General features: G+C 40.2%; 1 protein-coding gene across 1 annotated transcript in view; it reads left to right on the top strand.

The window, feature by feature from the left end:
- The window catches only part of sema6bb (sema domain, transmembrane domain (TM), and cytoplasmic domain, (semaphorin) 6Bb), a 123,344-nt gene that overhangs the window by 83,815 nt on the left and 16,894 nt on the right, over positions 1–22,635 (top strand). The window contains exons 11-16 of the mRNA XM_062424349.1: positions 254–385; positions 998–1,147; positions 2,329–2,508; positions 5,357–5,497; positions 8,072–8,149; positions 11,335–11,393. Coding sequence (XP_062280333.1) covers positions 254–385; positions 998–1,147; positions 2,329–2,508; positions 5,357–5,497; positions 8,072–8,149; positions 11,335–11,393 — 740 coding nt within the window. The remainder of the gene's footprint in view (positions 1–253; positions 386–997; positions 1,148–2,328; positions 2,509–5,356; positions 5,498–8,071; positions 8,150–11,334; positions 11,394–22,635) is intronic.

Raw genomic sequence — 22,635 nt, forward strand, 5'->3', positions numbered from 1 at the left:
CCTTGCCCTTTCTTGTGCTCACAATTTGCTGTCTATATTTTAACTTCTTTCATTATTTTCCTTTTGCATGTTTCACTGTCAATTTTTAAGTCTAGGTATTATCTACCTTTCCTTTTTCCGTCACCTATTCTTTCTGCACCCATGCCTGAGAAAAGTAAAGCCCACTTGACACAGGACTGACAGTCATTTCGTATCAGTTGAAAGTTTTTCTTCAATCAACAGGCTACATCTACCTCTGTGTCTGTCTCTCTAGTATCCCGGGTTCAGCAGTGTGTGCCTTTGACATGGAGCAGCTGGCTTCAGTATTTGATGGGAGGTTCAAGGAGCAGAAATCAGCAGAATCTATTTGGACGCCTGTCCCAGATGAAGTCATCCCGAAGCCAAGGTGCAAGCTGTAATCAATTTATGCACCTGTGTTCAGGTTGTTATTAGAGAACTATGAGAAGAAACAGTGTGCATTATGAACTACCTATATTAAGTTCAGCTACAGTACTGCCCTATAAAGGTGTTTTTGCAGGTTGCAGTTTCATAGCAAGGAGAAAAACAAATATTGCAAACAACAGTCCTGCTAATGTAGTTGCAGCACCTAATCATTTTGGGAAAGTTTTCAAGGTACAAGGAGACTTAATATACAAGTAATGGAGAATCTAGGAAGATACTGTAGAATTGTTGTTCAGTCAACTAAAACTTGCATATAGGTAGGAAATCTATTTTTCACAAGGATATGACTAATTCTCTTATAATCTAAAGGCCTGTCTTGACCTCTTGCAACTATCTATTACTTGCCGAGGTTTCAGATTTGAGTTTCTTTTGACTAAATTAAATGAGTTGTTGAAAAGGGGTTATCCGTCTGAATATGAGACACTCATGTCGTCTAGACTGCTTAATTATAAAGGGAATTATATGATCAGTAAGGTCTGGAAGTAGTCAGAAACAAGAGTGTCTTTTTTGCCCCTGTTCCATCTATCTAACTTGTGCTGAAACATGTTTTCCCCAGACCTGGTGGCTGTGCTGTTCAAGGTTCCAGGTTTAATTCCTCCAACTCTTTCCCTGATGAGATGCTCAACTTTGTCAAGACCCATCCGCTGATGGATGAAGCCATCCCATCACTCGGACAAAGACCGTGGATAGTCAAAACCATGGTCAGGTGAGACTAAACTCAGACAGGCAGTTAAATACTGTCCCTGTCTCCTAGATTTTATATTTAAATATTAAACTGCAACAGCAAATACATTTTGAAAGAGATGTAATGCCATTTGAATTACATTACTCCAGAGTGAAATGGGGAATATGTGTAATTATCATATCTGGCAAATTAAAAAATACAGAGTAAAGAATGTATATGCAAAATATATGTTCACTGACAATGCATTTCATTTGATTCTGCTGCATTATCCGCTCATCACAGCAACTGTAACTGTATGATTAATGTCTTTCATTCATGGTTGTGTTGAGACTTTGGAAGCACTTGGTTAAGATTTGGAAAAGATTGCGGTCTTGCTTATTTTGAAAAAGTCAAAAATTACTTGGAGACATGATTTGCTTATTAACATTCAACCAAAAACTGTTGCCTAAACCTAGCCAAACACAGCAGTCAGGATGTAAACCCTGATCTCAGAATCAAAGTCTCCAATGATGTGCTCACAATGACTTCTGTATGGTACAAAACTTTGCAATTCCTACATTCGCAAAACCATTATCTACCACCGAACATAATCCAGGCACCAATTATGTTCCCCTCCAAACAAATTAGTGCTATATAAACATATTTTCCAGGAGACAGTACTAGAAACACACACATGGCCTGTCTGCTCGGGCAGTGGACTCAATCTGTTGAAGTTAGCCTGGTTGGGTGTTGAAGCAGGCAAGCAGCTGTAGCACATCAAGTCCTACATAAAGGCATGCATGTCTCTCTATTTCTCCACTATCTACCGTATGGAGTCCTGCCACCGGGGGGATTATAGGGACTGGATGTATGTGGAATATTAAACACCCGGTACAAGACGGTTTTTATTCTAGTCTACTTACTCAAACATAGGCCTGTGTATACTTCAGCAACACTCTTCTATTGTTCCAAGATGAGCCCATTTACTTGACTGATATTAATGACTAAACGTTTGGCGTAATTAGTTTATTATGCAAATTTGATGAGCAGTTTTATTTCTACAGAATTCATTTAATTTTGCAGTGACTCAAGAGCAAATGGCATGTTATGATTTAAACTCACGAGAGTCTGTTTTGTAAACCTAAACCAATGGTCCTAACCAAGTCCAAAATGAGCCGCACAGCTTAGAGGTGTTAATGCAGTCTGTCTCTCTTGGTGTGCAGGTATCAGCTGAATAAGATTGTCGTGGATACAGAGGCTGGGCCATATAAGAACCGCACTGTCCTGTTCCTTGGCTCTAGCAGAGGGACTATCCTCAAGTTCCTCATCATACCCAACCAGGACAACACCGTCACCAGCAACAACATCTTCCTGGAGGAACTGGAGGGGTTCAACCCAGATAAGTAAGACATTAAAGCAACAATTTGGCTAACAGAAAAGAAAAGATGAATATTTGCACACACGTCTCTATGGTAAATATGAAGCTGTAGTCAATGGCTAGGTAGCTTAGCTTAGCACTGGAAACAGTGGTAAAAGCTTGCCTGGCTGTGTCCAAAGGTAACAAAGTTGTCCACCAGCACCATGAAAGCTAACTAAGCTAATTAAGTCATATCTAGCTTGTTTAATATTTGCACACACAAAAAAAACTGTAAGTAAAATTGTCAAGTAAAGTAGTTTTACAAGGATATTGTGACTATTTCTTGGCTGGGTGCAGTAACTTCCTGCAGTCTTGTCGTCACCATGAGGTTGCTTCGCTTCTGAGCTTTAGGTGGAGGCAGGCTACCTGTTTTCCCCTGTTTCATGTCTTTATGCTAAGCTAAGCTAACCGGCGCTAGCTTCATATTGACTGTACAGACATGAATTGAATTAATCTTTTTTTTAATCAAAATCTCTTTTTAAGATTTAAAGATGATTTCTTATTGCCAACAAACCTGTGTGACTCATGGCCATGTGTTTAATAGTCTTGGACAACAACAAAGTTCATATGATACATCAGACTTAGGAAACACACAAAAGTCTTGTAAGTAGGATGAGTTCATTGTTGGTTCGGCTGTAAGATCTGTTGACAAAAAGAAAAAGAACAGAATAACGCCAGCTTCATATTTCAAGGCACAAACCTGCTACAGAAAGAAGACATATTGCAGGAGTGACTAGGAAAGGGTTAAATGACAACTGGAGTGGAAGTATACACAGTGAGGGGAGCTGGTGGTGTGATATACCTAGAAAAAAAGAGTTTCAGAGAGGGAAAAAATATATGACATGTCCTGGAAACATTATGTGTCCTGAATTATGCAGAAAACCTAACCTATTCTTTGTGAGGGACACACAATTGTGCAGGAGCTGAGCCTACGCAACCCCATGCTGAGAATACAAATATGGCCAACAGAAAAGAATAGGATTAGAGGCTAATATTCATTATCAGAAAATCTGAACATCTTCTAATGGGGTTGAGATATACTGCAGAAAGGCATTACAGGGAAAACATCACAAAGTAATGAAATGATGATAAAATCACATTATCCTTAATCTTGACCAAAATTAAATACTGTCAGGAAAATTGACCCTGTATCCTCAGTCTGAAGCTGAATCATATTTAATATCTGGATTTTGACAAAAGATTGCAGTGGATTGGGATTCTTGTCATTTCTAATTAGCATTTTGCATGAGTCAGGCAGCTTTGAGGCTTCGTTGGATGCCCTTCACTAAATAATAAAGACTGGGTACAATGCCGGTTTCAATACTCATTTTTGCTTTTGTTCTTTGTTAAAATGCAGTGTTCCACACGGTGTATGGCTGCAGGGAGGGTGGGGTGTTGAGCGGGGGGTGACTGTCACACTGATGCTGCTATTGGCTGGTGATTATCTTTCGCCAAGGCTAATTAGAGGCATTTAAACAGAAAGTACATGTTTCCAGACACTAGCTGACTGTCATGGTAATTGTGCTCCCTGATATAAACACCATTTTTATGCAATACAGGGGTAAAAAAACATTTCTTAAACCACCTGGTTGGAAACACGCTTTCTCCCTGTAGTTCAGTCTACTCGTGCATGTTCACGTTTTATTTAGTAAGTAACTTCTTTCCTTTTCCATCCTCTTTAAAATACGCTCACCAGTTTGTGGCTCAGCTTATTCGTTCTGCTTCAGACTGGATAAAATGAGGGATAGTGACGCCAAGTGAAATGAGAGGACTGTGTGATGAATGAGCCAGTGTGGATTGGAGCCAGTATTTGAGGGATAATTTGGTGTGCATGGTGAGCCCACCAGGAGGTCAGTGACAGTCCAGCTATCACAGCAGGCACCCAGCTAATCAAGAGACAGCACAGCCACATCAGTTTTTTTGTCTTTTAATGCTCTAGGCCAGACTACCCCCGACCTCACCTTACACACACAAAGTGATGCTTTGTGCCCCGTAATAAACCCCAGGGTACGCAGAATGGGGGCCACTAAAAGGAGGAATCTTTTAAGGGGTCAGCGCACACACAAATCACTGGCTTGTGATTGGCTTCTTGCCATAATGAGCCAGGATGTTACCTGAAAGAGATGCAACCCTAGAAGAGCCTGTATCATCTATATCATTCTCTCCCCCTGCCTGACTCTGGTCCTCTCTCTTTGATTTTCTTCATTTCTATTTAGCCTTTTTCCTCCATTTGTTAGATGTTTTTTCTTTTTTTCTTTTTTTTTTACTTTCTCTACATCTCTCTCTCCCCCTCCTTTTCCTTGTCTTTCGAGATATTGGATGTGAAGAATGACTCACAGTTTGGCCTTAGCAGAATGATAGATTCTTCTTAATGACTGTGGGCCCGCCACAATGTTATTACCATAAACCATCCAGATACAACTGATGCATGAGTGCACATGTGCATAAAGAGGTATAAATCCGCTGCACGGAGGCGGGTTTGTGCCAGCTATCATAGCTTTAAGTGCCAATTAGAAGCGTTTCAGCTTGTGGGTGCTGTTTTTGACGGCAAGGCGACCCCTTGAACCTCCACAATCAGCACTGTGTATATTTGGGTTGACACGGTAACATCCAGCTATACGCAGATGGCCTCTCGCCACATTTATATGCTTTATTTACAGAGCTGTTTACGTATGGTTGTGTTTCAAATGTAATCATGAGGAATATTTCTTTCCCTGCTGTAATGCTCTGAGTGAGGTCAGATGTTTAATGTGCAGTCTAGGTCTGGTAATTGAAATTTCCTAATGCATTCTATGTTTTGTGTGTGGCTGCCTGTTTGCATGTGCGTGTTGCAGGTGTGCTGAAGACTCTCCTCAGGCCAGGCAGCTGTTGTCTCTGACTCTGGATCGGGCGAGCCACACTCTACTCCTTGCCTTCCCCTCTTGTGTGGTCAGAGTACCAGTGGCACGATGCCAGCTCTACTCCCGATGCATGAAGTAAGTGTGCAGCAAATACTGAACATCCAGGAACATAAAAGGGCAGCGGGGCAGTCTAATAAGAAGTTAGGTGACCATTCAGCTACCATCTGGTCCCCACAAGTGTCCTAGAGGAAGACACAGTGACAGAGTTGCTGACCTGAATTTTCCTCAAAAATAACTGAAGTGCAATTTAACAGCAACTGTCACTGTGCCCTTGAGCAAGGTGATAATTTGCTAACTGCAGTGTAATGCTTAAAATGAGATGAAATGCAATAAAATGCTCCTTTTAAATGAGAGGGAAATCTAATAAAAGCTGGGAAGTGTAATAAGTTCCCATCAAAAGTTTTGTTGCCTCAGCCAGCAATTTTAACCTTGTGAGGCAGCTGGATTCACAAGATCACTTGAGAATCCATCTTGTCAGTCTTCAAATTCTGCACTTGTATCCAAACTGACTTGGTTTGGACCAATCAGCATCCTATTAGAATTTCCCACGTGATCTTGTGAATCCAGTTGCCTCGCAAGGTAAGACGGTGACAGACGGTGATAGACAGATGGTTCATCTGCCAGGTATTTTTTTGAAAGTGCCTAACCTTTTCCAGTTTCTGTGGATGACTTTTCTGATAGTTCTGTGTAACAAACTATCTCACACGTTAAGATTCACCATGATTATAAAAGATGATAATAATAGCAATATTTGTATACAATGTTATACATATAGAGTTCATGAGAATAGTAACCATGTAACAAATCCACATATTAGTCTAGTAATATTACAAGTTATTATTAGCTGTGATGTAATGTGATGTTATTCCATTTACCAGCGATGTATCATTCTTTTTAAAAGAGATTATATTTCTTCATTTCATCCAGCAGTTATTCGAATATCAGAAGCTCCAGTGAGGAATTTACTCATTAATTTCTTTGTCAGCTTATTAGTGTGAATATGTTTAAGTTTGAACGGGCTTCTGAAAAACTGAAAGCATCCAAGTCTACTTATCCTACTAAACATAAAATATATATTCTAATTTATATTCACTTGCATACACACACACACACACACACACACACACACACACACACACACACACACACACACACACACACACACACACACACACACACACACAAACACACACACACACACACACACAAACACACACAGGCGGCATAATTTACAGCCAGTCTCCCTTGTTGGCACTCTGCTGAGTCTTGCTGCCTGTGGCTGTGGCCTGTTAGGGTCCACTGACACACTAACACAAAACGGTCCATACACCAGTGCATCAGGCGTGCAAAGTGTTCACTGAACTAGGTGAGTCATACAAGCGTGTAATCCAGAGCACATTAAAAAAGCTCAAATGCCTTCTAAAGTGTGTTGCGTGTGCGCGTTTATGTGTTTAGATGTTAGGTTTTTTAACCTTTTGAAGATGAATTTTGGGTGCTATTGATTTTCGTTCAGTTACGGTTTAATGCATTTACAATATCATATTATGTTTTCTATATATTGCTCATCTTCTTAAGCTGATGTATTGATCTCTTTCCATCCAGTTGTCAGCCTACACAGTTGTCTTTTTTTAAAATTAATATTAAATAAACAATAATAACTAAATTATAATTTAACAATTAAATGGTCCATTTTCAAATGCATTCAGAACATACAGTTTCATTAGAGATTATCCATTTTTGAATACTCTTTTTCTTTTTTTCTTTTTATTGATGGCCTACCTTGTAATTTTCTGTTCATGATACTCATATGAGATTAGTAATCCTTCACCATGAACAAGTCACTGGCTTTGTGTTTTTGCCAGATTTGCATTATCATTGTGTGGTTTTATAGTTGTGAGCAGAGAGCATTTCCAAAACTCTCCTAGTCACTGCAGTTAGGTAAAATGTCACATGTGATATTTAAGAGATGGCATTTCTTTCATGAGCCATTTTGTCAGTTGTTGTGAGAGGGTTAGTGAAATGTAAATTTTGGGAGTTATTCGTTTTAAAGGCTGCTGCTGAATGTCGAGCTGTCAAATCTTGAAAGGACAGAATTTCCCAAAAGTAGTTAAAAAATCATGGTGAACCTACTATCTTTTCCCTGAGCTTTGAACTGTTTTGAAATGTTCAAATGAGGACTGAGATGCAATTGGAAGCTCTAGAAAAAGGTCACCGTGAGTAAAGACTGTTTTATCCAATTAATATACACAGAATATATATTAATATACATATTTTACCAACTTTTTTGTTCAGGCTCGATTCACAGAACTACTTTAATGCACCAATAGGCAGGCATTTTCAAAACTGAGTTGCTCTCTTCAGTGCCTCACCCCAATATTATAACTGTCATCTACAAAGCTGTAGGTGACAAAATATTCACTGCAATGAATAACATTATCAAGCAAGTTTGGAGGCTTAGTTGGAAATGAATAGAAATGAATAGCTTTCTGGAAAGCAAGAAATCAATCTTAATAGATATGTCATGCTTTGGAAAATGATAATGTGATATTCTAGTGTTCATGATTTGTAGTTAATGGTATAAAATGTGTAGTTCTTTAAGTTGTAGTCAAGATCAAGTACATCAGAATCTAACTTGCTGTGTCTCTGCAGAAACTGTATTTCCTCCAGGGACCCATACTGTGGCTGGACCAGAGGAAGCACCTGCTCGTTCCTCAGACCTGGGACCAGGTAAGACACCTGGAAGTGTAAAGGCATCACTGTCACACACACGTACTATGTAGTCCGCTTTATACAGTATAGAGTATCTGTCCTGTGTCATCATACTGACACTCTTTCTGTCTGGTTTCTGGTTCTTTCCTGTCTTTCTTTCAGTCCATCTGTAGTTTAGCATGCTATTTTACCACCCTTCTCTGTAGTCTAGTCTGTAGTGTTTTGTTGTTTTTTTGATTTGATTTATTTCCGCTCGTGTCTTTCCTCTCAAGGTTATTTTTCTGACAGCACACCTAGCGGAATACACGCAGAAACTTCCCATTTATTATTTATGCTTTGGAAGTCCTTGTCTCTGTGTACGAGTATATGAGCCTCTGAGTAACATCTGTGCCCTCTAAGTAGCCTGTCACACAGTCTGCTCTGTGTACACTTATTGATTCAAGATGTCTGCTGCTGCTGCTGTTAAACAATGCTATATTCTTTTACTTAGGTTGTTATCAGGTGGCGACCATGTAACACTCTGTGCAGGGTGTGTGGTTGTGTGAGGTTTTGTGTTTGTTTCTCTGTCATGTACTGTAACAATGTCTGTGTTACCCACACGCATGCCGACACCCAGACGGTGTGTTGTCTGGGTGTGTGCAGGAATGTGTGTATCTGCCTGGATGACTTCATGAGTGTTTGTGTGCGTGTTTTTTTGACCTCTCTCTCCTCCTGCTACTGAAACGCGGCGGCCTATCTTGACAGCTAACCCCCGGTCGCGCCCGCCTCCCTCCATTGAAATCAAATCTCTCCTTAGTCAGGCTGCTTATTGAATTACACCTTCACAACACAGGTGTAGTGCCAGGAGAACAGACAACATGAGCCTTAAAGACCACCTCAGGCTGCCTGCTTATACTATTAAAGGTCTCTGTGTTGGTCTTGATTTGATTTACCAAGGGCGGTCAACTCGGCAATCGATTTTGCATTGAGTTACTGTGGATTTCCTCTTTGTGGAATAATGCAACCTCTCTTTGCAAACTGACGCCAGTGGAGAGTTTAGCAGTTGGCAATGTACAACATTAGATTATAATTTGGGAAGCTTCTGAGGAAAATCTTTTTTTTTTTTTTTTTTTTTAAATGAAAGTGTTTTTTGCTGAGGGGAAAGATGGTGCTATGTTTTTATTGGTGTATGTATGTATGTATATTTCCCTGCGTTCATTGTGTTCACTGCTATTGTTGTACTTGAAGGTGACACACTATATTTTTCAGCTTCTCCCACTAATGGTATGGTGACAAAACATGTTTACATATTAAACTATATTAAAAAAAAAAGATTGGAATCACATCCAATGAACACTTCTCAAAGTAGTCAACACATAGAAAAATATTGTCTATATTCAGTTTAATATGAAATCTTTAAATGTAGAGCCAATCTACCTTGGCAACTGTCTTAGAAATAAAAAGCACTATAAAGAAAACTTGCATACATACAGGCAGACCCCCAGGCAATACTAACATATACAAAGTAAATGACCCACAGCCTGTAAGAAGCAGCCAAGTGAACACAAAACATTATTCTTTATTAAGATGACAACCACTGTAGGTTCACAGCACAGTTGGACTCATTTGTCACAGTGTTTTCTAGCCATTAAAAGCACAAATGCTGGCTGCGCTGCAGCCTGAACCTTCAGCCAATTGCAGAATACCAACTTCTCATTCACTTGTACCGGCGAGCTCATTTCAGCGTCAACGTGAGGTTCGTGCTCTGGTTCTTAAAAGGTTGTTTGTAGGCCAAATAGAGCTTCTGTAAAATGGGTTGTAGAACCATATAAAACTGGAAATGGTTATTTATGTATATAGTTATTTTTGGAGCGTACCCATTTGAATCCAAAGAGCCTTCAGTGGTTTTGACTTATGCATTACCACAACAAATCAAAAAAAGGTAACAAGTGTAAAAGTCTGCACATCTGTGATGAATGATATCCACCCACATCAACTAGAAAATTAATAAACTTGATCTAACAAACACCAAACTATTCTACTATACTTTATTACTCTTTAGCATATGTTTTACTGACAATAACTTACTTAATTACAGCTATTTCCACTGATATGGTCTTCGTCTGAATGAACCCTACATGCATACGTTTGTCTGCGTACACACACAGATACACACACGCTCAGTCTGTCTATAGCATCTTGGTGCTGTTTTCCCTGATATGAGCCATAACTAAGAGCAGTTGTGTTTTCTTTGTGAGCACCTGGTCAATGTGCTGCTCTCATTTCCTGTCTGCTTCCTTCACTTCATCATATGTCCAAATGGGAAATGAGTTTTAAAGCACAGGGATAGAGTTTTAGAAATAAGATCTGTCATTCTGTGGGATTGTTGAAAACGAGTGAAGTTAATGCATATTAATGAGAAAAACAGATTTTCTTAAAACTTTTGGCCGCAACTCTAAAGTAACTTCACCATTTGCATTCCCCATATGCTATTTGATCTACCGTAATTCCACAATTCCTATTTGGCCTCGTAAGAGCAGCACTAAATATCGGATTCAAATTATATCTCGAGACTTGTTTTCTTCCAAATACAAGAAAACAACATGGTAGACAAGATTGTTTTGGTCCCTGAGTTTGCAGCTCGGAGGCAAGCTTACGAAAAAAATGAGGATGTAAAAATTGTAGACAGATTTTGCAGTTACGGGCAACGGGATACTTCAGTACAGTGGACACAGAGAGAAGTTTAATGCCATTCATGTATAACCCACATGAGAACCACAGGGATCATGTTGAAATTTGGTGAAGTTAATACTTTAAGTTTCTATTAACGCTGCAAATATCTAACGTGAAGACAATGCTGACCTAGAAATATTTGAAATTCAGTGCATTAATTAGCTTAATTAATGACCCTGCAGGCAAAAATTGTTATCTTTAAATTACAGTGGAGATTATTGCAGGATATTAAGGAGCTCAAGGGCCTCTTCAGTTCTTCTGCTTTTTTTTTTACTTACACTTTCTGTCGTCTCAAAATAAAAACAAAGATTCCTACAATCTTAAGTGTTAGAGGAGCTTGTAGAGATATATACACTCCCTTGTAACCTGTCCTCTGCTGTAACATTGAGATAGTTTTCCTCTATCAGAGTGGATCTGTGCTATGTGTCACTGGCCGAGTTGCTGTGCCTCTGTGTCTTCTGATTAATGACTGTGTCCCTTCTTCTCTGCAGATTGCCGTTCGAGCAAGATGTTGAACAGGGAAACGTGGCCCACTTGGGTGACTGTGACGGTAAGAGGACTGATTCTTAGTCTGTGCGTGCTTCTGTGTGTGTGTGTGTGTGTGTATTTGGCCACAAGTGTTAAATCTAATTCTTCTCTTGTCTTTGCCCAAATGCTTACATAACTCGTGTGTCTTCAGGGTAAAAAACAATACAGTAAAAGAGAGGAAGAGCCTTGTAGATTCAGTTTATATAGAGGAAATCCACAAATAAACACAGAGACAACTTCCAATCCACCTCGATGCTGTGTAGTATCTCACTTCTCCCAAGAGTAACCACTGTGATCCAACACGAAGGCGGTCTGCTAGTCTCATTTTGTCTCCGATCTGGCAAGAAAATCCCTGTGTATGTTTTAACTGACTTTGTACTTCTCACTCTTTACTCTGTCCTTACTTGTATGCTATCTTTGCTTTGGTCTGCTAGGTTTTGTTGCATATACATGTGGTTAATTATATTCCACTCCAGTTTGAATTCCCCTTGATGTTTTCCTTTTTTTCTCTCTCCATATCATTATGAAAATAGAAGTGGTACACAGCAAAGCGAAATCTCTATTCTAGATACACACAGAGGTTTTGGATACTCCCATGACACCCCCTCTCTTTGATCTGAGCGCTAATTCCAATGCGTGCAAATTAATCCTTTGCCTCTGAAAGTTCCCCGAGTTCATGTGCCGTGCTCCCTGAGAAAAGAACAGATAAATATTGCATAATCGGAACCGCGTACAACTCTAATCCTGTTTCAGATGGGCACCCTGTTTGATGCTGCTCTCTCACTTCAGGTCCTCTGACCGCTAAACCGGATGCCCTCCGTACCGTAACTGATGGCTGATGCTCACTGCGTGCATTGTGCAGTAAAGCTAGTTATTTGTCTTCATTGAGCCCATATGCTGCGACTTACAGAACATGTGGGGGTCTATATTCAAGTTGTTGGCCCTGAACAGAAACCCATTATTCTTTAGGCTTTATTATATTTAAAACAGAACTCGCTGTGAATCTGCTCTGCTCTTGATTCCTGCAGGTAAGTTTAAAATATCGTAAACTAGATGAAAAACCTCTCTGTAGATTAATTTCCTCCCCATGAGAAACTCCTCTGCAGCAAATACATACAGTTGTGCAGGAGGCTTGTAATTAAAACTGCAACTTCTATGATCATTACTCTATATCTGTACTACACCAGTGGGTGAGAGATGAACATAATTACTCATGCTCATCGCTAATGGACTGTTTTACAAGCTCTAGTCTTGGATCTTCTTCTGTACTTGTTATGTCTTGACCTCTGTTACAAGGTCCGGAAGGCAGAGAAAGTAATGACACTGATACCAAAGGTGTAATCACAGCAGCTTTCTGCTCGATGCGCACTGTAGATTCTCACAGCGCTGTTTTCGTGGATGGGTTGTTCGATGTCTTCCATGTTTAAAGGATTACCCCAGTGATTTAATATGTCACTTCCATAAAGTTGAGAGCAGAAACCGAATTTTAGCCTCTAGCGAATAAACGACTGAATGAATTTAATTTAATTCAAGTGTCATACCATATCACGAACCATTCCCTATGGGATAATAAGACACCTTATCCAAAATCCAAAAATATCCAAATATCCTAAAATATCTTTGTGCAAAAGACTAACAAAAAGAAACCACTTCTAGATGTGGAGGTCATGTATCAGTCTCGATGAAATCACTAAATAACTTGGCAGATCACAAAATTTCCAACACAAAGCACAAATTTTAAAAAAAAAACACTTGACAAATTAAATGTCAATTGCACAAGCAGAGTCCTGACTCATTTCTAAATGAAGAGGCAGTGCAGTATACCTGGCCTTATATGAGCATGAATGAACTTTTTTCTTGTGCGATGAAGTATAAACATACATTTTTCAGTAAACTAATCATATTTAATGTCATAATACTGTAAGTACGCAGCTTTCATTTATGCCAGATCTTTTTTCACCTAGTCATATTTAACCTTGTTAACCTTTAAAGATACACAATCTGTTTCCTCCAACTACCATGCAATAATCTCCTTATATATAATAATGCCCCTTAATAGAGTCAGTATTTACACTTGTCAAAGCTCCGTTCAACGCAACTGAAGAAATTATAGAACTATTTCACAGGCTGTCTAGTATTTGACATAATTAGTAAATTGAATTTGACGTGTAAAAATGAGTGCTCCCTTTAGATGGCCACAAATATAGAGCAGAATGTTAACTTTCAGACTCATCAAACCGCTCTGTTGCACTCCACTGTGTGTGCAGTGTTGTAGTATCTGTTCCTCTTGGACCGATGTCACATAGAGATGTACTGTCCTGTTCTCCGGCCCTGTGTTTGAGGAATTCCTGAGCTCCGAGGCATGTTTGGCCCTGCGTCTGATCCCATCATAAAATATGCTGGAGCTGAACTCCGTTGACAGAGGTGAACTCTGTTGTATCTAGATAAACGAAAGCTTCTAGGTTGGCATAGCAGGAATGTGAGCTAGCATCTATCTGATAGCAGTCACACACATGCCACTACAGCCCTGGACTTATCTAGATATTGACCAAGTTGTATGTGACAATGCAAATAAGTCATGAATCAGTTGCACTGGACATTAAACCACCTCGCCAGCTCTAGAGTACAAAGTACGTATTAATAGGTCATCGTCTGGAGTATTAACAGTGAGTGAGTGGGCGTGTTGATGATGAAAACCGAAAACCAAAACTGGTGCCTGAAAATTGCTTTCCAGTCTTTCTTTGACTGTGGATGTAGTATTGATATCAAAAACCAGTCATCATTATGGATGAGCCGGTAGCCTTGTCCGCTATCTTTGATGCACTGTGAATAAAACATTGCGATTACCGAAGCATACTTATTGTGTCATGTCCTACCTCCTGCATGCTCTACCCAGGTGCCACCCCTCGCCTTAACCAAATGAAGTATTTACAGTGGGTGAAAAGGGATCTTACATGGGCAATCTCCTACTGTGAGCTTCATGTGTATAAGAAAACATCTTTAGACAGCACTTTGTCTTAGATATTGTGATGAACTTGGTGCTTTTCATCATATCTCTTTTTATTTGACACTTTCATTGTCTCTGATATGGATGTTTTCCTCAGTGTCCCTGTTCCTAGTTAAGGCTGAGTCCATGTTTCTTTGTCTTCCTATAAGGCAAAGATTCTTTCAGCCATCTGCAAATGCAATATTCAGTCAGAGGAAGACAGAGAGGCGCAGCTTCAACAGGATTGTTATGACAAACTGTCTCTGACACCGTTAAGACTTTGAAAACTGTCTGCACACCCTCTCTATATATGTCTGTCAGCATCTTTCTCCATGATCCTCTTTATGTGCTGTATTCTCAGTGTACACTGTAAATGTGTATACTTACAAACACACACAGATGCTCACACATACCAACATACAAACTCCACAGGGACTTGGATTAGTGAAAAAGACAGAAGGCTTTTGGTTGCTGAATATTTCATATGTCTATATTGGACTCATTCCACCTGTCAGTATCTTGACCCAGCAGATGGGAGGTGAGATATTGTCAGGCCTATATGTCTCTCATTGGGGAAATTCAGCAATCTCATTCACACCCTCCCTTTGCCTACTTCTTTGCTCGATGAAGATTCTTTCTCTGCAACTGCATGTTAAGCCATATTTTCCCTCTCTGGTCTCCAGTCTTGATCAAAATTCATACTGTCTTGAACAATCAATAATCATAAAAACAGCTTTGTTAAACATGATTTTTGATAATAAAACGATGGTTATTTGTAAGGTAATGTGTAAGGGTCACCTAAATTAAAGTTCCCAGAACCCGGGGCATCAGAAGTATATTAAACCCAATTATGCCCACAACCTGGGTGTTTTCAGATTTATTAAGTAATCACAATGACATACCGCGCAAATAAAATAAAGCTTCAGTTTCTGTTTATTTCAGTTTTTAGGCTTGCCCACTCTCTTTTTCGTCTATATATAACTGTGTCCTCTTGTGTGTGTACTAATGGGGTGTGGAAAACAATTAAGCTTGGCAATTGTTCCTGGAAAGTTGTACTGGCAACGGTCCTATGATCAAAACATAGTCACTCTTGTTTTACATTTTGCGCACTTTGTGTTTTTGTTAGCTTTTGTATATATTTGGACACTCTTTCAAGTGTTATTAGTCCATATACGGGCATTTTTCCAATGTTATGACATTCGCTGGAAAAAGAAGTTGCTGTTTAATTATATAAATATGTTATTTTTCGGTGCTGTAAAGATTCATCTCCTATATATTGGTGATGGGAGAAATGTATGACATCTCAAAACCTGGCTAAATAAAACCCAAACTGGCTGAATGCCGACGTACCACTTAAGATGAACTGACCTTTTAGGGTTAAAAGACCGAAAGAAGCTGCGCTGGTGGGAGCGTGTTGGTTCAGGTACCGGCAAGACATGAAATACAATACAGGAAGGATGGTTTAAGTTAAAAGTCTTATCTGATGCCAAAACACTGCACAGCAGTTTATAATATTATGAGACAGGATTTCACAACTCTGGAACGTTATCATACCAGCAATTATTTTATCTTCTTTTTTTACAATGATCTCAAGGTAAATATTTTAAATGTTACAAAGTAATGTATTTGATTGGCCAATTCAGTGCTTTGCCAGATGACATTGTATTGCTTTTTGGCAACTTTGTTGCAGACAACTCTCTGTGTTACTGGATCAAAGGTCTAGCCTCATTCAAAAAAACATCACCTGTTTTCATGCAGATCTCAAGTCAGTCTGAACAGATAATTAAAATACTAGTTTTGGTTTTGTAATTATAGTCGGAAAAGCCGTAGACGCCTCTGCTATTCTATAGTGTCTCCTCGCCCCCTCATGCCTCATCTCTCTCCAGTTGCAGACAGTGCTACACTGATTTCAGAGCAGCCTTGTCCTCAGACCTCAAAGGGAGATGGATAGACGACCTTACTTAGAGCCCAAATAACTGCCTCCCCTTTCTCCTTAGCCAGAGAGAAGCAGTTGCTGTAAGGAGAATCGATTTTCATTTCTCCTCTGGCTGATGGCAGCCGAATAGATATCAAGGGTGATTCTGCAAGGGGAAGGGAATGGGGGCTGAGAAGAGTGAGGATGGGGAGGGGATGGTGGGTAGATCAGATCAAGGAGTAGAGAGCAGAGCAAAAAGAATGAGTAAGGGATTGAGAGATCATAGGAAGAAGGCGAACTTTGAGGATGGAAAGGGTGAAACGGTTCAGGGGATCAGAAGTGTGGAGTCATGAGGATGAATAAGAAAAGAAGTGGAGTGATGGGAAGAGAGGACAGAAAAAGTGAGGTCATGGAGGGAAAGAAAAGCTAGGTGGTGGAGTAATCACATAGGAAACTGAGAGACTGCAGTGACGGTGGATCAAAGCTGTGTGAATGGAGGGAGGTGCAGGGAAGAGAGGAGCGGGTGCTGGGCCAGGCCGGTGTGACAAATGGACTGAGAGTGCCACCAGCGTCTACTGTGTCACAGTGCTGTCACTGGCCTCCTCAGTGGGCTTGTGGCCAGGCTGTAACTCTGTCTTGGTGATGTAAACCACCTGCCTCATATCCTCTTAATCTTCTCTTTTCGTATATCACTAAGCGGCTGCCCTTCTCTTTACTTCTCACTTATATCTACATCTTTATTTTGCATCATTCAACTTTTCTTCATTTATTATGAAAGTCAATTAAATTAACTTAATGTAATCTAGAATAATGTCTTTCTGCAGTTTCAGAGAACCATAATGCAAGATCAGTTTAATTATAGGAAACTATATAAGGAAGTGTAGCTAAGGGGTTTGCCTTGTGGCCCTGCATTTATTAAAAAACAATGATTACCCCCTTTCTGCCCCCCAACACACACACACTCACACACACACACACACACACACACACACAAACACATCAAATATTAGTATGTAGAGACATGCCGTTCCTATAAACCCGATCTGATCAAAGCCAAGTTTGGAAGCACAACATCTAATTGAGCCGCTGTGTGGTGGGAGGGACGCTTTGATGAAAGAGATGAGGTCAGAGAAATATCTGGGTTCAATTATGTGTGGGTGTGTGTGTGTGTGTGTGTGTGTGTGTGTGTGTGTGTGTGTGTGTGTGTGTGTGTGTGTGTGTGTGTGTGTGTGTGTGTGTGTGTGTATGCGTGTCTTATGCACGTCTATTAGCCTATGGGCTCTACTTTCGTAGAAGTTGAGATGGCTAACTTGTTCGGTAATTTAGTGGTTCCATAAAAACACAAAGGGGGATGAAGTGATGCAACTATCCTGGCACGAAACTGTGCATTCCCACCTGTTTAGATGACATTTTATTACAAACACAAGCAAAAAGAGAAAATTAAAATACTTTAGTTAACACACACACCTTTTCAAAATCACACAAGATGTTCATGTATTTCATGAGTTTTGCCTCTTTGACACAAGGCAGTTATTTCATCAATTATTTGACTCTTATTAATAACATTACCTACTGCTTTTGGGATGTACTGTATGAAGTATTTCCCTATTGGTGTCAAACATCTGCAGAAAGGATGTTTGTTTAATCTGCAGTCTGTAATTTGAGTGATATGATGTAATATTTAAACTCAGGTCAAACTGTCTGGGTACATTCATTAATTATTCAATTTTCTGACACACCAGGATCTAACGAAATACACACAGCTCCTCAGTTTTTCTACACATCACACTGATGAACGGTTACAAACAGGTCCCCTTTCTGTCCTGTACAGACAGGGGACCTTATCAGGAGTATAGAAGTAGGCCGTACATTTATCAGTGATCTCTGGAAAGTTTTTCTGTTATCAAATCTCAGACTACCATGTTTCTGTCAAAATAGAAAGTTTATTCCTGTTGGCTCATAAAAGTAGGAAAGCAATATAAATGGACAGGCAACACTTGGCGTGACATCTGCCCATCACTGATCTATGCTCAGACATGGAAAATGCAGTGGCAGAGTTGCTACAACTCTCACTGTCTTGATTGTGACAAATAAACATGTCACCCAGTGCAACACTATGACTCTGTCATGTGTTTTTTATTGGACAACAGATCATATTTGTTAGCAGGTGGATGCATTTTTAACTTTTGTTTGTTTGGGGGGAATCGAAAATATCATATAAAACAAGCTGGATAGATAGATTTTATTGTCCTTTCCAGGATAATTATTTTCACATTCCGTACAGCCACGAGAATTACACAAACAACTTCACAGGTTACAAGCACAACATCAATAGCACAGACGTATACCCGCCACCATACATATATCCATTCACCACAGTTACAATCTCTTCATTCTTTTGTTTAGTTCAGTTATAGCATATGGGATGAAGCTTTTGCTGAATTTTATTTTCTTCCAAGCAGGCAGACATCATCTGCCATTGGAACTGTATTTGGATTGCTGAAAAACATACTGGGGTGGTTTGAACTGTGGGTTTTGGGCCTGTACCTCCATTAGGAAACAGTTAGACCGGATGTGATTGGCCATTAGTGAATCCTGCCCTGACTCCACCTGCTGATAAGTATTCTTCTTACTAAGAAAATATTTATTTCTGCTTAAGCCTCTTTCCCAGTTTGTACTGTGCTGTGGCAGGATTGTGCTTGCGCCCCTGGGCTTAAAAATTGCAGAAATAAGTCAGTTACACCCACTTGTGCCCAGAGTTGGCACTTGTGATTCTGCTTGCAGGAAAATACAGCCATTAGTATCTCTGTGTGAGCTTTTGTGTGCCCTATAAATTAGTAGGCTCTTCACAGTGGACAACTCAGTCAGCGTGACCAACTGCAGCTGGATTTATGCTGGATTTAGTTTAATGATGTTTGAGCAGACCACACTCCACTGGCAAAAATCACCTAACTAACTCTGAACGGCTTGTTTTTTGTGATTGTGTGTGTGAGCATGTGTAAATGTGTATGTGACAGGTAATATAAACCTTTTCTGTAAACAGCATAATGAGTCAGTTTTGGTTCGGGCGTTAACATAAGGTATAGGATGTCAGATCCACTTACGCCAGGTTATCACGATGTGTCGATTGGCTGGCTTCAGTTTTTCCAGGTCATGACCCTTGCTGATAGGCAGATCAGTTACAGCATAAAAGTAGCTTAAGTGGTCTGTCAAACCTCCAACTTCTCTCTTTTAATTTTCCGTGAGGGTCTATTAAATCTAAAGGAAAAACATTCTTATATCCAAAATCATTTAGACCCTGCAGCCTCTGCAGAAATGGAAAGCTCCTGAACCTTTCAGCAGCAAAAAGCTAAAAACGCCCTCATTTTATTTTGCTGTTTGCAGGTCTTTTGGGGGAACAAGTCAAACAGTGTTTGCACAGAGAGTTCATCAGCTTAAGTCAACTCTGTTAAACCAGCCATCAAATAGAAGTAAGAGGCGGTGTGCGGGGGCGTCCGTGACGCTGTTGCTGCAGAGAGACATCCTGCTTCATCACATTCTCTCATCGTTCCAACTCAACACTATTCTCAAATCTCTGTTTCCTCTGTGGCAACGTCTGTTAATAAAAGCAGAGTATGCATGCATCCAAACCCTCCACCGACACACATACACATTCACACTCACACATACACATTTGCCACCCGTTTTACTGTGAACTCACTCAGCCGTAATGACATAGCTAGTGTTTCCACAGTGTAGCTACAGATGGAGGCAATTATGGTGCTGTGAAAATATTTCCTGAAGAAAGGCAGTGTTTTGACTGGTGGAACAGCGGGATGCAATCACTCCGTAATTGAGGTCCACTGAAACATCAATGAGGCGACGGCAGATTGGAGATTCCTTGTTGTGGCGTCATGTTAGAGTGGATGACGATCACCGCAGAGCCACGAGCAGCTCTGTCTTTCTCTTTGGTGGTTTTCATTTTCTGAGGAGCTTTATGCCGGAAAGAAAATTTGTTGCCAAATTTACGACCATGGTCTCATCTAATTCCATTCTAATTGCTGCGGTTTGGAGAGGGGCCTGAGTTGACGCTTAGGAGGTGGAGCCCATAAAGCCAACACAGTTCTTTGTATTTACACGGCAGCTAGTTAAAGCATAGGGTCTTAAGTCTGCTCATGATAAATGTGTTGCCCTGTGGCTTGAACTCCAACAAAGGGACAGAGACAGACAGGAAACGGAAAGAAAGAAAGGTGGGGGTGAGGGCGGGCTTTCGCCACATTAGTTCATTTTTGTTTGATGCAGGCTCCTCTTTCAGACTTTGAGAGGGTTCTGTAACCTTGACGCCACAGTCGTCCTTCCTCTTCTCCTAACTCCCTCTGCTGTCATTCCAGCAAGGCAGACACCAAGGGCAGAGAGGGAGACAGAATAGACAAGTAGAGATAGAGGAAGTGTGGTGTGTAGCTGTGCATCCCCAGATGCCAGACTGCGCTCTAACTCACACATCTCTCCCACCCAAAGGAGCTGAAAGGCTTGAAGAACAGAGCTGATCCCCTCAGTGAATACCAAGACTGGGCTGATGAAATATGAGGACCTGTGTGTATGTGGGCATAGTAGAGGAAAAAAGGAAGTGAAATGCTGTATGGTGCATGTGCACTTTTTTAGTGTAGAGATGGAGAATTTTTTAGCGAGCTCTAAGGAGATAAGAAGAGCAGCCTCAGCCTCTGGAAAGCTTGGCGAGGTGTGAGGACTCCTCAAGGGCTTCAGCTCTTTCATCTGACTCCTTCCCCTGAGTCCTCCCTCTGCTCCTCACATCTCCTTCCCCACTGTGGGAGCCTCAGAGAAAGCCATGAAAAACACAGGGCACCTTCTGACCCCTCAGTGAGCCACAAGTCCTCGCTGATAGATGTGTTTGTGTACGTGAGGGTTGCTAACTTTCAACTGTGAAGTAAGATTTTAGGTGGTAAGGTTATTACACATACATATAGACTCAACACTTTCATTTTTGACATTTTTACGCAAGAAGCATACCAAACTTTTAAGCAAAGCAAATCTATTTAAACTTTTACTCACTCAGTTTTCATGTTCCCACACATTCAAAAGTTGCGTCATGCTGCAAGATCACAACCATTTACAGACTTTTACAGTTCAAAAAATGTTTCAGGTTGTAGAAAGTTAAGATAAAAATGGAGAAATACAATGCCAACGAGTCCCTTTGGGTAATCATAAAAGAAGATTTTGATTGACTTTTTAAGAGAACAAAACAAACAGATAAATTCCTGGATTTAACAAAATAAATGAAAACCAAAAATAATAATCCATCCTACAGTTTATAAATCTAATCCAGTCTAATATCTTTTAGTTTATTTCAGCTGGCTTTGGTTACACTTACTGTACTTTACTGCTTTGTTTGTGGGAAAAACCCTAAATACATTGAGACAATGCTTTTTTTAAAGTTTTACTGAAGTTATTACAGATTAGATCATGCCATTTACATAATATTTGAATTACAGGTGCAGTATTTAATGTCTGGTATTTAATCAGTGCTGCTGATTTTAGTCATAGGCCTGAAGCTACAACCTTGACAAACTGCAGCTGTGGGGCAAAAACAAATATTGGTGTGCTTGATTGCAAAGATGTTGTCGAATAAAACTTGACAAAATTTAAAAACTTCACAAACTACACAAAAATTAAACTATATTGTACATGTTCGCTGATTGCAGTAGATTAAATTAAGGTTCATTTTCGACTAAAACAATACTTGAATTGATTACAATCTACTGATTAAACTGAAAGTACAGTTTACTTCTAAGTCTAAAAAAATACAAATCAAAATCAAGTAAAGCGCTAGGAAATGCATTATGTCAATGAATGTCCTCACTAAGATAGGTGAGATCCAGGACTTCCGGTGGTGACGCTGAAGCGAATGGCAGCCTAAACACCCCGCTCCCAACCGGTTGGATATTTATCCCCTTTTGAAGAACATTAGATTTAAAAAAACTGCACAGAAAGTTAACATGGAAGGGGATAAGCAAAAAAAGACTGAAAGTAAACAAGGCTCAAGACGTGATAGAGGAGAGAATGTCGAAGAAAAATACTACAGCGACGAGGACAGCTACGAGAACAATGGCGGCGCTGGCGAGGAAGAAGCTAACCCCGTCATGCAGGCCATCTACAACGAGATTCGTGCGCTCAGGGCGGATGTTAAAAGTGAAATGAGTGAATTTCGACTTTCCTTTCGTAACGACATGAAGAAGGAGTTGAACGAGTTTAGAGGAGAAATCAACCGAAAACTCGAAGAAGCTACAGGTGGGCTACAAGCTGCCATAGCAAGAGTGGGCGAGGCCGAACAGCGCATATCTGACATTGAAGACTGGGACGCGGCAG

The sequence above is a fragment of the Scomber scombrus genome, chromosome 8, assembly GCF_963691925.1.
Source record: "Scomber scombrus chromosome 8, fScoSco1.1, whole genome shotgun sequence".
Classification (NCBI taxonomy): Eukaryota; Metazoa; Chordata; class Actinopteri; order Scombriformes; family Scombridae; genus Scomber; species Scomber scombrus.